The sequence below is a fragment of the Solanum lycopersicum genome, chromosome 12 (assembly GCF_036512215.1).
Source record: "Solanum lycopersicum chromosome 12, SLM_r2.1".
NCBI lineage: Eukaryota > Viridiplantae > Streptophyta > Magnoliopsida > Solanales > Solanaceae > Solanum > Solanum lycopersicum.
Window position 1 is genome coordinate 10,982,182 of NC_090811.1, and position 17,249 is coordinate 10,999,430.

The 17,249-nt window shown below is 34.1% G+C and overlaps 1 protein-coding gene across 1 annotated transcript; it reads left to right on the plus strand.

Annotated features, from left to right (window-relative positions):
• The first annotated feature begins 1,836 nt into the window (after positions 1-1,836).
• Positions 1,837-12,687, plus strand: mpka1;1 (Mitogen-activated protein kinase). The gene is made up of 6 exons (NM_001247082.2): positions 1,837-2,090; positions 2,247-2,376; positions 2,846-2,983; positions 5,225-5,557; positions 6,052-6,232; positions 12,296-12,687. Exons 1-6 carry the CDS (start codon positions 1,858-1,860, stop codon positions 12,469-12,471), a joined length of 1,191 nt encoding a protein of 396 aa, NP_001234011.2. The 5' UTR covers positions 1,837-1,857; the 3' UTR covers positions 12,472-12,687.
• Positions 12,688-17,249: the final 4,562 nt, after the last annotated feature.

A 17,249-nucleotide genomic window follows, 5' to 3' on the forward strand; every position in this document is an offset into this window, starting at 1 on the left:
GAGTCAAGAAAATTGAAATAACAATTGAAAGACCTTCGAGATAAAGAATTCATTAGATCTAGTGTTTTCATGTGGGGTGACTAGTCCCCTTTATGCTTTAGAAATACGGTTCCCTCAGAATGTGTATCGACTACTACTGGTTGAACAAGGTCACGATTAAGAATTAGTGCCACTTTTCTATAATTGATGACATGTTCGACCAACTTCAAGTGGACACTTATTTCTCTAAGATTGATCTCATCTCTGGTACCATTTGTTGAAGGGCAGAGTATAACATTTCGAAGACAACTTTTCGAACTCGATATGATTACTTTGAGTTTTTTATTATGTATTTTGGACTAATCAATGCTTCTACAACTTTAATGAAGCTCATGAACAAAGTGTTCAGATATTACCTTAATATGTTCGTTATCATTTCATAAATGATATCCTCATTAAATAAAAAACTTAGCATCACTTTTTTTTATAGTATTAGTAGTTGCTGCTAAAACAAGAAATTTACAATGACCATAAAAAAAAATTGCGACTGTCTATGGCAATTATAATAAATCAATTGAATTAGGGAACATAAGTAGTGGTGGTTCTAATAATGTTAAAAGTACTTGATAACTCTTAATCATAAATATTTTCTTAATATTTCAATGATATAAAATATTGTACTCTAATAATGGATATTTACTTAATTTATTTTTTTAATTTAGTCTTTTCCCATCACAAATACCATGTCTATGTACTAAACATGTCAAATCAACATATTTCAAAATCGAATTCATTTTTTCATCTTCTACACTCTTTATCTCTTTTTTCTTTTCTTCTTCTTTATGACATAGACATCAATCTATAGAATTCTTAATATATAAAAAAAGTTCTTTATACATATAAAACCAAGAAATATATAGCTTAGAGCTAGCAACAATTTATTATTTTTTTAAGTAAGGTATCAAGTCACGAGAACAAGTATTTTCATTAAAAATTATTATTACAAAAGTCTTTCTATTGACACATACACACACCATGTAAAATGGTGAAATGAAATCTAATATTATTTTTTTCCAGCTAATGTAACAAATCATTGTGTCATTAAATTATTTTATTTATTTATTACGTCTAAAATTTGATGTTATTCAATGAATTAATAAATACATTATTTAAAAAAAGCTTAATGTGACATAACATTCCGTTAAAAAGGAATGCAACATTTATTAATTTAAGTATATTTTGAAAAATAGAAATAATTAGATCATATTATATATATTATAATTGTATTACGTCTAAAATTTGTTGGTGTTAAATGAGTTAATAAATATATTAATTTAAAAAAAGAAGTTTAAGGTGACATAACATTCCGTTAAAAAGGAATGCAACATTTATTAATTTAAGTATATTTTGAAAAATAAAAATAATTAGATCATATTATATATATTATAATTGTATTACGTCTAAAAATTGTTGGTGTTAAATGAGTTAATAAATATATTAATTTAAAAAAAGAAGTTTAACATGACATAACATTCCGTTAAAAAGGAATGCAAACATTTATTAGTTTAAGTATATTTTGAAAAGTAGAAATAATTAGATCATATTATATTAATTATAATTGTACATAAAAACCAAAGTTGGAATTTACCCATAAAAACAAGTTCAAAGAAAGGCAAAAAATAATTACTAAAAAAAGATCATTGGGAAAGTGTAATTCCACGTGTTCGTCATTTTTGATTGAGATTTGTTTGACTTCGTTCAACTCCACTTTCTCAAACATATAAACAAATTCACACCATTTACAAATAGTCAAATACTAACCCTTGATTGTAGGATTCATTTGTACTGTATTTTTCTGAACAAAATTATTTCCAAAATATGGATGGTTCCGTTCCGCAAACGGATACGATGATGTCGGATGTGGCTGCACCTCCGGCTCAACAACCACCTCCGCCGTCACAACCGCTGGCTGGAATGGATAATATTCCGGCGACGTTAAGCCATGGTGGCAGGTTCATTCAATACAATATTTTTGGTAATATTTTTGAAGTTACTGCTAAGTATAAACCTCCTATAATGCCAATTGGTAAAGGTGCTTATGGAATCGTTTGGTGAGTTTTCTTTTTTCTTTCTTTTGATTACTTTCTATCAATTTTAAAAACTACGCTATTTCTCAATTTACTACTTGTAACGTATTTTTTGGGGTTTTTTTTTGTGTGTTGATTAATGATTTTGACTTTTTTTTTTATTTGATTGATTGTGTGTAGTTCTGCTTTGAATTCGGAGACAAATGAATCTGTAGCAATTAAGAAAATTGCTAATGCTTTTGATAACAAGATTGATGCTAAGAGGACTTTGAGAGAGATCAAGCTTCTTCGACATATGGATCATGAAAATGTTAGTGAGTTACCTGAGTATGTTTAACTGTGTTAGTTTATTTTCGTATGAATCTGGATAGTAGAAAGAGTAGGTTTTGGGTGTAATCACATGCTCGAATTCAGTTAGTTCAAATTAACTTAATTAATAAGAACAGAATATTACATTTGACTTTTTGCTGAGAGAAGGGCTTAGATGATTTTGTTTTCGTTTCTGCAAATGGTAAGACAGATAGTGTTTTTTTTTTTGTTTAATGTCATGGTACAGAACATGTTTAATGGCGTTCATGCATATAAGTATGGAATTGTTTTCGTTTATTATATAGAGGACAAATTGTATTTTGTCTCTCGGATTGTACCGTCTGTTGGATATAGATGTTTTCAAGATATTTGTGGCTTCTTCTTGAGGATATTTGAGGAGGCTATTGAGAAAAGGAAAATGAGTCTGTATAGGCTTTTGTTGTTGGCTAATGTGACATCTGTCAATGCAGATTGTTGCGATCAGAGATATAATTCCACCACCACAGAGAGAAGCCTTTAACGATGTTTACATTGCGTATGAGCTTATGGATACTGATCTCCATCAAATTATTCGCTCGAATCAGGGTTTATCTGAGGAGCACTGCCAGGTTAGAATCAGAACATTTAATTCTTCAAACAACAATTTAAAAACACAACTAAAGTGTGAGTACCCGATGTGTTTCTCAAAGCTTGTTTCTTTTTTTTTCCGCTTCCTTTTTCTGGTTAAAAAATGAATATAGGAAAAAAAATCTCATGTTTCACGACATATTCATCATTTTTAGTTGTTTAAACCACATAACTTGTTTGGAAGAATTCTTCTGACTGGCCTGCAACTAATTTCATGTGTGAACTAGTGCAGGTTGACAATTTAAATGATTTAATTTTTGTCAGAACAACGTGTGGCCAGAAAATTGGTTTCTAAGTTTTAAGAATAGGAAATGAAAATTTCTTACTGAGAAGTGGAAATGTTCTATTTTGTACACGTTGTACTTTTGTATGCTAAGAAATATGTGATAGCATTTACCTTCTTTCCTCTTATGGAATCTTATTCGGCTTCTTTTCTCACCAAATAATGCTCATGGAAGGACAAAACTTAAAGTAGCTTACAGTTGGCTTGAGATTACTTTTAGATTGAGAATTCTGACTAGCCTGAGATGTTATGCACTTCCGAAGAGAAATATAATTTTTTTTCGTAAAATTTACTTTGTGGGTAGCAGGGTAGGTCTGCCTCAGTGGAATAAAGTTATTGTCAACTTACTGAAAAGTAACAAATAATTAGGTACTGTTCCATGGATTGTTCATTTATGTTGACAAGCTCATGGTGAACGATTATAATGTTGGTATATTAACTTTATAAGATCTTCCAAAGTTACCTTAGAGATTAAGAATTGCATATACAATTGTAAGTTACATACTCATATTATGTTCTTATAGAACATACAAGTGTAAGTTACATACTCATATTATGTTCTTTACATGCAACAAAGAACTCTCAACCTCTAAAATAACCGAACTTCGTTAGATTTATTGAACTTTAAGATGTAACATTAAATTCCTAGGAGAAGAGCCAGAGGAATTCAGGAAATTACCCACAATGGTCCATGATAAAATTTCAAGAGAAGTAGATTTTACCATAAGAATGTTAACGCTAACAACAACAGCATACCAGCATAATCCACAAGTGGGGGACTAAGGAGGGAGGGTGTACGTAGACCTTACCCCCCGACCTTGTGGGGTAGAGAAGCAATTCCAATAGACCCTTAGCTTAAGAAAATCATTTTATAGAACAAATTTGAAAGGAGTGCCAAAGTAGAATGTTATGATGAACAGTGAAGAAAGATAAGTATTGACAATAGATATAGTAGAATAACCTAAGTAAAGAAACAACAATAGTAATAAATTTGATGAATAAGATAATGCTAGCATAATAATAATATTAGCAATATTGGTTATGGAATAGAAAGGTGCTCCATAATACCATTCAGAAGGGGAGAACACTTGACTACCTACTAATCATTTGCCCTAATCCTCTACCTTCATGCTCTCCTATTTATCGTCATGCGTGTTGTGCTCTGTCAAAGGACCTCTCTCCTATTCTTCCTCAGGTTACCTCTACTGAAAACCTTTAGACTCTAGGGTCTGTCTCCATGCATCTTGTCTATCTTAACTCTGCTGCATGTCTCATCGATCAATACAACTACTGAAAGAGTTTTAATTTGAATAGATTAAAGAATGGAACTTGTTGCGATTGTGAGACTGCATGTTGCATTGCATCAAATCCAATGTTTTAGAAGAGGACCAAACACATAGAGACTAACTGTCATTTTGTCAGAAAGAAGAAAGAAGGTACTCTACGAAGACATGTTAATATAACTATTTAAACCCAATAGCTTGAGGGAATAATTGAGTTGAGTTCTCTCGTATTTTCTCTTTTACTTCACAACTTCAATATAGAAGAACAAAAAACATGAACAAACACCATGAATATGTCTATACAACTTGTATAAAAAGTTTCTTCATCAAAAGAAAAAAAACTTGTATAAAAGGTTATTTGGTTCAGGTTTTAAAAAAAATGCAAAACCAAAAAAATATTGTCAGTTTATTATAATTGGAAACCAAAACAAACCAACTATAATAATGTCTGTTTGGTTTGATTTTCGATTTGATTTGATTTTTTGTTTTTCATGAACACCCGTAATAGTAATAGTGCATATTGTGCTACTTAGATTATAATGCATTTCCGCACCCCATTTGTGGATTACACTGGGTGTATTGCCGTTGAGTTTATAATGCATTATCGTGTCTAAATTTGTCTGACTAAAACTAAATACTTCTCCATTTGGGTGCAGTATTTCTTGTATCAGATCCTCCGTGGGTTGAAATACATACATTCTGCAAATGTTTTGCACAGAGACTTAAAGCCTAGCAATCTTCTCTTGAATGCCAACTGTGATTTGAAGATATGTGATTTTGGGCTAGCTCGTGTCACTTCTGAAACTGACTTTATGACCGAATATGTTGTGACAAGATGGTATCGTCCACCTGAGCTGTTGTTGAATTCATCCGACTATACTGCAGCAATTGATGTATGGTCAGTGGGTTGCATCTTCATGGAGTTGATGGACAGAAAACCCCTCTTCCCTGGCAGAGATCATGTACACCAGCTGCGTCTTATTATGGAGGTATCTATTGTTCACTATCTACCCCTGCCCCCCTTACACTAAAGAAGTGAGTTTCCTAAGTTTTTGTTCTTTTATCTCATTTTTCGTATTTCACCTCTTTGTACTGGCTGTTTTGTGCAAATCCATTTAAAAGAAAAGAGTAACATCAAGTTGTAGATCTGGGAAACTTAATGGAGAAGCCTTAGACAGAGTGTAGTTTTATTTTTGAACCGTTGCTTCTCTACGTCAAGAATTACAACTGATCAACTATGCTTTCTTCTCAGCAAGTGTTATGCACATATGTAGTATGTGATCTTAAGAAGGAAAACAAATTTACCTGCCACTCTCTTTCAGTCTTTCCTATAAGAAGATGAACAATGCATGATTATTTTGTATTATGAATATATAGTTTTTCATAGTAATGGCCCGAATCTCTTTTATTATCTTACATTATGCTCAAATTAATAGATGTGATTAATACTTAAATTTATTATGATGACCGCAACTTCATGCAGTTGATTGGCACTCCTTCAGAGGCTGAAATGGAATTTTTAAATGAGAATGCAAAACGCTATATCCGACAACTTCCTCTTTACCGTCGACAATCATTTACTGAAAAGTTCCCGCATGTAAACCCAGCTGCTATTGATCTTGTCGAGAAAATGTTGACATTTGATCCCAGAAGGAGAATAACAGGTGCGAATTTCCAGACTAGTTTTTCTCATAGCTGCATTAATCAATTCTCTATCTGCATCTTACACTCTTTTCTTGAACTGTACAAATGTTCACTTGTTTTATTGCAAGAGATCAATCAATTATTCTCTCCTTTTTTCTCATCAATGAAGGAAAACAGAATCTATTTCAAGTAAGTATTTTATTGATGTGTAGCAAAAAAAAACAGCATTTAGGAACCGTGGATGAGAAGTACATCTGAAAGAGAATTTTACTATGTATGTAAAAGAGCCAAAAGAATTCAACAATCATGCCTGGCTCTAAAACATAATTCGGACCTTCGTTGAACCAAAATCTAAGCAATGCTATACTCTTTAGCTTAAATTTAATAATGTTTCCCTTCTTGTCTTCAAAAACTCTAGCATTCCTCTCTCGCAATACGACCCACCAAACGACAGCAGAATTGTGAGTCCCTGATGTTTTTCGGCATACACCAATTCAAGCCCCAAATGATTTGAAAAGAGATGCTAAATCTGTTGGGTAAACTTGCTTATCAATGGTGAGACATCTTCCTTGGGCTACAATCTAAGATACACACTTGATCTTATATAGAACCAGATTCTTCAATGAAATCTTCCAAGGCCAGGAGACATAGTTGGGAAGGGGTTAGTCAAGTCTGCATAATAGTAGAGAGAATTCCATTTTGGGAGTGTTTCCAGATGACGGAATCTAGCTGAGAGATCAGAGGAGGGACAGGGTTTTGCTGATTCATCATAGCACAAAATTCATCAATTGCCCAATCATTGAGGTTTCTCCTACATGGAATGAGCCATCCTTGATGTGGCTGAAGTTCGGTTGATACAGAGTCTTGGTTGGATTCATATCTAAAACGAAAAGGGAATCTGCTCATGAGAGGGGTGTGGCCAAGCCACGAATGTTGCCAAAATCTAATCTTTCTACCATCACCTACTCTAAAGAACATTGTTCCCAAGTCTAGGTTCGAAGAGCAACATCAAAGAGTTATCACTAAGCATTACGAAGTTGCTATCATTAGAGTTGACGATTAAGCAATATACCCCCATGGCTTGGGAAGGGCCATAAATAAGTACCAACACAAACCAATCTTAGCTTGAAAAGTATGGGAACATTTAACCCCGTTGTTTGCCAAGTTGGTGACTTTAGATCTCTTGAACCTTCACAAAGAATCCAAGAAAGTAAGCTGGGACCCCTTCATTGCAATCGACCTTATCCTTAAGTACTTCCTACATTTGTGTTACCTGTTCAATGTAAACCCATCTTGTTGATTGTTAAATCAAAGGCAAACCCTTTTCTCTATATGCTTTCTTTTATTCCTTCTTCTCTTTGAAACTTAGGAAATTCTCTCTTCATTCCCAACTTGCTTTCCCTTAACAATGTCACATCTAGTGAACTCAACTAGACTTCCCTGAGCAACAAAATCAACTGGTTGCTCCATATAAACTTCATTCTCAAGGTCAGCGCAGAAAAAATCATTCTTGATTTCCAACTGATAATGAGGCCGGCGGAGGACAACAACTATGTATTGATAAAGATGGAAAAATGCTTAGCCACAATAGAGAAAGTATCACTATAATCAAGCCTAAATATCTGAGTATACCCATTGGGACCAAGGCTGGCCTTAACCAATTAACATGGTCACTCGTACCAATTTTGACTGCATAAACCCAACTACAACCAACAATAGATTTATGAAGAAAGGAGAACAAGCTCCCAAGTATCACTTGTGTGTAGAACAAATGTTCTGTCATCCTTGATGAGAAAATGCATCACTCGTAGATTTAGGAATGGAAATAGAAGACAAAGATGATACAAAGGCATAGTGGGGTGATGACTGACTGTGATAACTTCAAAATATATAATGGGGATTAGTATTACCAGCGGATTGTATACCCTTTTGGAGTAAATTGGTTGATTAAGAGGAGATAAGTCTGCAGTAGGCACAGGGTTTGGCATAAGAGGTGAATCATCTGAGCTTGATGCTGGACGTGAATGACGGGAAGTTATGATTGGTGGCTGGAGATGTAGTATGTTAAACTTTGTAAATATTAGGATGATAAAATAAGATGTATATTAAGGTCGAGACTAAATATGTGACCTCGACCGACTTAAGGTACCAACAAAGATTAGGTGAGTAGTAATGATACCTCTTTTGATCTCCACTGTTTATCATTTCCTCCTTCCAAACTCTTTTTTCCCATAACACTAATATCCCCATCACTTCTTCCATTAGCCTCTAAAATGGACTTCTCTCAACCATCTGTTGTTCCAGATTTGTCGGTAGAGATTTGGATTAGTACTTGTTAGCTTAGTTTCAACCAACACATGAATGTCAGCCGGCCCACTGAAGCAACAGATTTCTTACAAGTGTTCTTTTGCTCTCCCCATTTAACCCTCTTAACATTCCAAGATAAAAAAAAATTATCTTCATGATAAACCCTTGTGTGAGATTCTCCCTCTTGTTCTTGGCTCCCCTTCTTTGAATTTCACATCAAAAGCCAAATTCCTAAATTTTAGGAATTACTGCTGTGAGATTATCCTGCTTGTCATTCCTCCTTTTGTTTTGGTCCATCCCCATCCTTTGATCGATCCTTAATAGCAATTCATATGCTATGTCCTCACAACCCGCAAAAGCTGCACCAAATTTTTTCCCTAATTTGATGATATTTGAGTGTATCCACAATGTTGCTTTCTCCTTCACTTCTTCCTCACCGATCGATTCGTGCACTTGTAGTGGCTCTATCTCATTAAAATTTATCATCTACTTTGGGTTACTCTCCTGGGTTCCTTCTTTTTCCCAAGGTTGAATTTCCATGGAGCTACTTCCAACTATGTTCTTTTCACCGTGAAGAATATGGATTTCCATGAAATGCATCTTTCCTCTCTCTGCTTTTCTGTTATGATTCTGATAGACTCCTGTTCATCAGCAAAGATGCGGAAATCCTGATTTTGTCCCGTACTCTTTGGATGAGTATGGATATTATCTATGAAAGGCTCAGCCGTTTTAATTACTGAGGGCTTTGGTGACTTGGGTTTAAAAAAAACTTAATACTTTGTCCTTCAGCTGCCCCTGGCCTGCCTAAGTCTTTGGCCAGAATAATTTAGTCCACTAGTGCTAGGTGTCTCCATTGGCCCAACCTATGTGGACCCTCTCCCACATGTCACCCCCCTGCTTCTATCCTACGTGCCTTCAATCTCCAGCTCCTCAATATCCATTGGATATATTCCAGCCCTCCTTTTCCCTTCAGAGTGCCGAGCTGACTATCTACCTTATTCTGGCTCTTGTCACTCTCATCTCGATGGTCAAGCTTGCGATCATTGACCTTTTGTATCTTGCCAGAGCTTCTACCCAGATCGGTGGAAGAACACTATGTCACCATCTGCGACCTCTACAAAGCATGGAATTTCCTTGAGAGGTCCCTTCGCCTTGGTGTGAGCCCATCTCATATGGTTCTTGAGTAGCATTTCTTCTTCTGCCTCTAACCAACCACCGCACTTGTCCCCTATTTTCTTTATCACGTGTTCTGATCAGAGCTCAAGTGGGATCCCAAGGGCTCTTATCCAGAAAGAGTCACATTTTTATTGGATGGATAAGCCCCTGTTGTTGGAGACCACCACTGGACTTTCAAGCTCATCCGCTGTCTCATCCATCTCCCCCCAGAATGTGTTCAGCGATCTTTCGAGACTGGGTGGTTATGGACCCCTTTCCACGACTGTTCTACCCATTCCTTACATCGTTAAGGGTGGGGATCTCATCATACTCTGGAAATTACGCACTAGGAATCTGCTTAGGAGTTCATTTCTGCCTTTGGATTTGCAGGCATCAAGAGAGTTAACTTCCTGCTGTGTCTCTTGTTACTTTTGGGCCCATATGTTTCTGTGTATTGCTTCTTTATAGTTCTTTTTCTCTTTTGTGTATTAGAATGTATACTCTCGTTGGCATTTAACACGAGCTGTGTATTTGGACCATTTATGATGCCTTCAATTTTGTTGCAAGCCCCAACAAACTCCTTATTACAGCTGTTCTCCGGCAGAATTATTACTGATCTGGATGAACCATTTACTCCAATCATATATATGAATCTACCATATTTATTGAACCTAAAGGAGAAGCGAAAATAGGTAACCAGATCTCTGCCTCTCCATGATTTAAAAGCTTTCCCCCTTGTGTCTGATGCCTCTCGCAGCCTCTTGACTAAACAAGGCTACCTAACTAAGTGTCATCCTTCGCGCGTGGAGCTTTGATTCTCCACCCAGTCGAACCAAGTTCCGTTAGAGGATTTTGTCTGGTTTATATCATATGATTTTACACCCCACCCCCCACCCCCAAGTCTGACATAAATACGGTTCTCCATTAGAGGATGGGTTCTGGTGGTCAAATACCAACTGAAGTATTGTCTGGAAAGTCCTAGAGGGGCTCTAAGAAGCCCTGCCTAGGAACTCATGCTAGGGAGCATTTTTATAATATATTATTTTTTGCATCCTGTGACCTAAGTGATCCTAAATTATGTACAAATATCAGTCAATATTCTGAGATGATAAGAACCCTAGCTCCTTTTTTTACAAAATCAGTAACTAACCTGGAAGCTAAGAGATGAAAATTGAGCTTAATGGGAAAAAACAAGGCGGGGAGAAGGGTTTAGAGGCACAAACCACAGCGGAACCATGGCCCGAAAGGAAGAGACCCAATTTTGATTTTAACAGATGACCCCCTTAAGTTGTTAACCTATTTCTGTTTCTTTTTATTTCTGCTAGATGGAAATATATTTCCATGTGAAGTGCCACATGAACACCCTTTTTTAACATAAAAAGGAGTGTACCACACACCATCAACATTTCATCTAGGTTTGTTTTAATCTATGTTGCTCAGGCTCTTCAAAAATGTAATTTTTGGAGAATCGACATGGGTGCGGCATCAGAAGTGAAGAATCTGTGCAAGTTAGGTTTTAATACATATATAGGATAGTTTAGGTAGGGTATAAGGAACGAGTAGTTGGGGATTGAAATTTGCGAAAAACTGATAGTTCATGTGTTTTTGACGAAAAAACAGCTCGTTGAGCTTCCGAGAATGGGGGATTTTCAGCAGTTGCTCAAACCGGATCTTTCAGTGGCCAACTGTAAGATTTCAACTCAAAATTGAGGCGAACAATCTATTTACTCGATAGAACTCACAATAGAATTCCAGGAAGTTTCAGAGAGGTTTAAACCAATAACAAAATAAGAATAGTGAAGAATGAAGGACGTGCATGGTTTTTCTATTTTGGGATTTTAGATTTTTGAAAATTTTCTGAGATAGAAAATCAAATCCTAGACTGTGTTAATTAAAAAAAACACTAATCTGAGTTCTGAACTGAATGATAACTTTCAAATTCAAGAATACAGAGTTGGAGAAACTATACACAAGTTAAGAAATAATAACTGTCAATTAGATGTGTCTTCCTATCCCTCTAGTATAGCATCGTCACCCTTAATATGTAATATGAGGGTAGAAGTTTGGAAATTAGCTGATTGGAGTTCGGCAGAAGTTAAGAGATGGACTCATTAAAGCATATTTCTAAAATTCTCTCTAAAAGGTTACTTTTAGATTTTGGTGTTTCGAATATACTTATTTGTATCAGTTGTATCATTTGCATCTCCCTGCATCCTAGAAAATTGTTGAGTTTGTCATGAGTTGCAACTTCTCTGTGCAAGGCTGCACTTAACATAGCTAAAGGAAAACTTGATCAAACATATATATGAGTGTAAATGCTAAAGCTTCTTAGGAGAAGTGCTACCGCCACTTCTTTAGTGGATAGTGGATACTGAGTTGATTTCTCAGCCTGTATGAATTGAAATTGTACTTAATATACTGGTATCGCTTTCAAATGATGTGCAAGAGTTTGAATAACACATTTTCCTTAAAAATTCAGTGTTTAGCTCTTTTCATTGGTTAATAGTAATTATTTTCTTTCCATGCTTACAAACTGCTGCAATTAGATGGCCTTCTCTTTAATGCTTATATATCTAATTGGTCCGAATACTAATCCCCTTTCTGTACTCTCCTCTTTTCAGTTGAAGACGCTCTTGCACATCCTTACCTAACATCGCTCCATGATATCAGTGACGAGCCCATTTGCATGACTCCTTTTAGCTTCGACTTTGAGCAGCATGCGCTTACAGAGGAACAGATGAAGGAGCTAATTTACAGGGAGTCGATTGCATTTAATCCTGAATACCAGCGCATGTGAATAATTGCTGACAGATTGTTGCAGGTTTGATCTACATGTTATGTGTAACTGACAATATATCTCCCCATGTATATATGTGTGCATTCCGTCCGGGAACATGGATGAGTTTCTTATGCAAACACTTAGTTATGAAGCTGACTTATGTATGGAGAGTTGTTTGATGTATCTTTATGGGGTGGATTTTATTTTAGACTGAAATGAAAAATTCTGGTGGACAATATCTGTGTCGGATATTTCTGTTGTCATTGATATTCTTATTTCATTGCCAACTTGCTTTTGTTTCATTTGATTTTATACTTCATGCAACCTCACAGACAACTAGTTTTGAACCATAAAAATGCCTCCCCAACCACAAATATCTATTTACCAATTATCACTCAAACCTACCCTCCCCAACAAATTCCACCACTAATCAGCCACCATTCAATTTCCATCACCATACCATTTCACATCTACAGCTACCCTAGTCAGAGCACCTCCAGTGGCTGGAACTTCAACTAGTTAATAACGATCAATCACCCTGTAACCTCTCTCCTCCGCAGAGGTTATCAATGTTGACTTATAAATTTGTTCAGCCAAGTTTTTGGGAGGTTAGAAGTGCTTCTGTTGTTTTTAAAAAGTGAGGAGTTTGGCTAGAATTTTTGCAGAAAATAAGTGCATCTGGAGAGTAGTAGTTGTAGTAGCTTTTCAAAAGCTAAAAAAAAGTAATTTTGCTCTAAAAGTACTTTGTTGGGACACTTTTTGAGAAAGTACATTTAGGAACACCTTTTTAAACATGAGACGAGGTTTTTGAACGGAATATCGCTGGAGGTATAAGCACCACGTGTGAAGCGATCTCGTACTAAACGAAACGACTTTCATTATTCCATAGCAAGAAAGAAAGTCAACCTATTCCTGAAATTATGGTTAATCTTGTCTACCTTTTAGTTGCCGCCTTCTACTTGCTCATTTGCAATTACTACGACAAGAAAGTCAAGAAAGTCGCCCCTATCTCTAAAGGTACTTATGCACTGCACGACTTTCTTATGTTATGTGGTCTCGAAGATAATTAGATTGTCAACCCTATTTAGCGAGTTTAAAAACTTTCTCCCTTCTCCCATGTTTTCCTTTGGTCAACAACCAACTAAATTTACTAATTGTTGCTCAAAAAGACTTATAAATTTACTACTCAAACACAAACGACTTCTCACCAAAATAAGCTAATTCGAGAAATTTAATCAGAGAAGCTATCAAGCTACGTCATCTAGATGACCATGTTTGCAAACAACCAGCTCCTAAGTGGTCAGCTATACTAGGAATAAGAGATACAAATCTAGTCTAGTATGAATATAACATCATCTATTTGGAATACAAAATAGAAATAAATGATTCTAAGATGCCATGAATAGAAGATGCAACAAAATTTTGAAACAAGAGTCTATATCCAAAGCTTCCTCACTAACTCATACATGCAAATAGGGGTACAAGTACAAGAAGTGTAATTAAATACAACACATATTCAGTATGCACAAATAAAGCACATAAAAAAATATGCATATGTCCTGGCAGGATGCACAGAGTTGTTGATAAAATGAGCAAAGTCACCAGTTTGCTGATGAGTCACAGACAAACCACCTAACTTTTTTGTATTTTTTATTCGATGTCGGAGTCTATATTGGAGTCCTGATTAAGTGTGAATCACGCAATGTAAAAACCATTCGGGAGTGACACTCCCAATAGGCTTTTTTCTTAAGACAATATGATATTGAATCCCCTCCTACTATCTAGGGGGATTATATGTTTTTTCACTACTCCAACATCACGCGCGCTTGATGAAGTGAATTAGTTAAATTAATACATATTATCAACTTTATGTATTAGTAGTATCTTGTTTTATGTACTTTTCATGTGATGTATAGCTAAAAAAAATTGTTATACTAGTGTGTAATGTGTTAAAAGACTGTTGGGACTCGGCTCGGGGCTCGTCCTGGGCGGGTCTCTAGCAAAATGTTCTAAGACTCAAATTTGGAAAAAAAAAAGCTATCCGAGAGGCAGTTGACAATAAACTTCATCTCTCTGGACCTCGAGGAGTTTTTCAAGAGTTGAATATATTATGCGTGAACTGTGGCTTAAATCTATAAGACTTACGCCCTAAGCGCCCAGCTGTACGTCTTAAGCACGTCAACGTTCAACTCTCGGGGCTCGTCTAACATATATTATACAAATTATGTGTTAAAATCTTTAGTTAAAATTGTGGACCCTCATAATCCTTGAGTAAATGAATGATACTTATTAATTTATTAATATATAGATAAGAAAATTGAGAGTAACTCAAATAACAAGTTATATCTATCTTTACTATTTCGTAACACAATGAAGGTGTTTATATATGACGTAACATATTTTTTTGAAAATGTGTAGCGAAATTTTACTTTTTTACTTATCATTGGTTTTCATGGTTTTATCACGTGTTTCAAATTATCATTGTGATGTTTTTATTATAATACTATTTGAAAGTAAATTTTATTTTTATTCATGAAGGAGTGATGCTTTTATTATAATACAAGTAAGTTCTATTAATTATTTTCTTTTAGGGCATATATTGTATAGTAGGAAGAAATAATGATTCTTTTATTAATAGAATGTTAAGATATTAGATTATTTATAGTTGTATAATCAGGTTAGAAGTTTTATTTTGTATAAGTTTTCTTAATCATGTTTTTTGTTATAAAATAAAGCATGTGTTGTAACATAAAATTAAGAAGAAAAAGAGAGAGACAAAGTACAGTAGTAATAGTAATAATAGTAGCAGTAGCAACTTTTGGGTTGGTTTGATTTTAATTTAAAAATATCATCCCGAAACCAAATCAATTCTACATAATACATAAAAAATTTAAAATTTTATTTTATACATAAAAATATTTACTTAGATATATTTTTAAAAATATTTCTTATATTTTTTCATAGTTTTATCTTCTAATATATTACTTCAAGTATGAAACTTAAAATTTTAAATGGTCCAATAAAGATTATAACCCACGGATGTTGGTAATTATAATAAAGCTTAGATCAAAATCAAATTAATACTAATGCAAAAAGAAAATCAATTCAACACTAAAAATGACAATAATATTGAATATTTATTTTTTAGTTTTACTTTGGTTTAGACAATTAAAATACATAATCTAATTTTAATTTCCTTAAATATTTGGTCGTGTAACTACTCTCTTTGTCCACCTTTATTGTCATGGTTTCTTTTTTAGAGTCAAACTACAAAAACTTTGACTAACATTTAACCATATATTTTTTCATCATATTGATATGCAAGAAATTGTAATTTATAGTACTTTTAGTATAGCTTTTGAATATCTATTTTTTTTGTTTAAAATATCGAATTAATGTAATCTAATTTAACTTTAAAAATTAGTCAAATTAACTTTTGAAAAGTGCAACATGACAAATAAAAGTGGACGGAGGTAGTAATACTTATCAAACTAATTTTAGCATGTAGAAATCTCACATAGAGAAATCAAGGATTGTATTGATGTATTGATATTATTGATCAGTCTACAGCAGTGTTGTAAACTCGTCCATCAGTTTCGTTGGACCTGTTCCTCCAACATGTTCCAATCCTCGGCTTCCTTCTTCATCAACACTTACTGCAGACACGTCAGTCAAATGCTTTGGACCTGTTTTTTTGACATGTTTCAAACGTTAGCCTCCTTCTTCTTCAACACTTGGTACTTTTAAATTTTGATCATTTTCATTATGACTAGTTAATTTGTAATATTCTTTTTACGCAATTTCATTATTATGTTTTTGTTGGATAAATTAATGTCATTAATCATATCATATTTTGTGTTATTTTCTTAGAAAACACATATTTTAAGTATAACTAAATTATATTTTTGTATCAATACTTTAATGAAAAAAAATCAAAATTTGAAAAAAATACAAAAAAAATAGTCTAGGTTAAAAAACCTAAGTTTTATTTTTTTGGTTTGATTTATAAATTTAAAAGTCTGAGACAAATGGCTTGGTTTGATATTTGAAAATTTTGAACCAACCCGGTCATGTACACCCCTAATGTTTGGTTACAACACATTGTATGTTGTATGTTATGTTATCAAAATATATATCTATGTGGACAATCATTTTACAACACTCCCCTTGAATGTTCATGTCTTAATAGATAATGTGTATCGTTAAAATCTTACTAAAAAAAATCTAATGGGAAAAAAATTGTGAAGGAAAAATAGTACACACATCTTATAATACGCATTAAGAACCGCCTCATTAACAATCTTACAACAAAATCCAATGGAAGATTATCATGATTAAGAAAAAAAGAATGCAAAGTGTATTACTCTCCCCAGATAAAGACATCACTTAATAATATGAATATGACACATTTCAATCTTATATCTCGGCTTCTCAAAGGTTGAACTTGAGAATGCCTTGGTGAATACGAAGTGTTGAACATCTACATCCTTCTCTTGAAAACCATGAATAACAAGAAGTTTGATAAAATATATTTTATTCAGTCTTCTTTGATGTGTCCTCTTCTTAGTTGAGCACATGCAACATTGCCTTAATATAATGTTATTGGAATATCTTTTTTCGAAGAAAGGTCACATATTTCTTGAATATGTTTATTGATCTCAACCAAATATATTTTTGACAATCACACAATTCATGATCTTGTCGGTCTAGACAAATTGCTTGTTTGATTTGTTAACAGCAATAATTGAGCACTGGCGAACACTTTTAATTAAATTGACTATCTTGTGAAATAATTT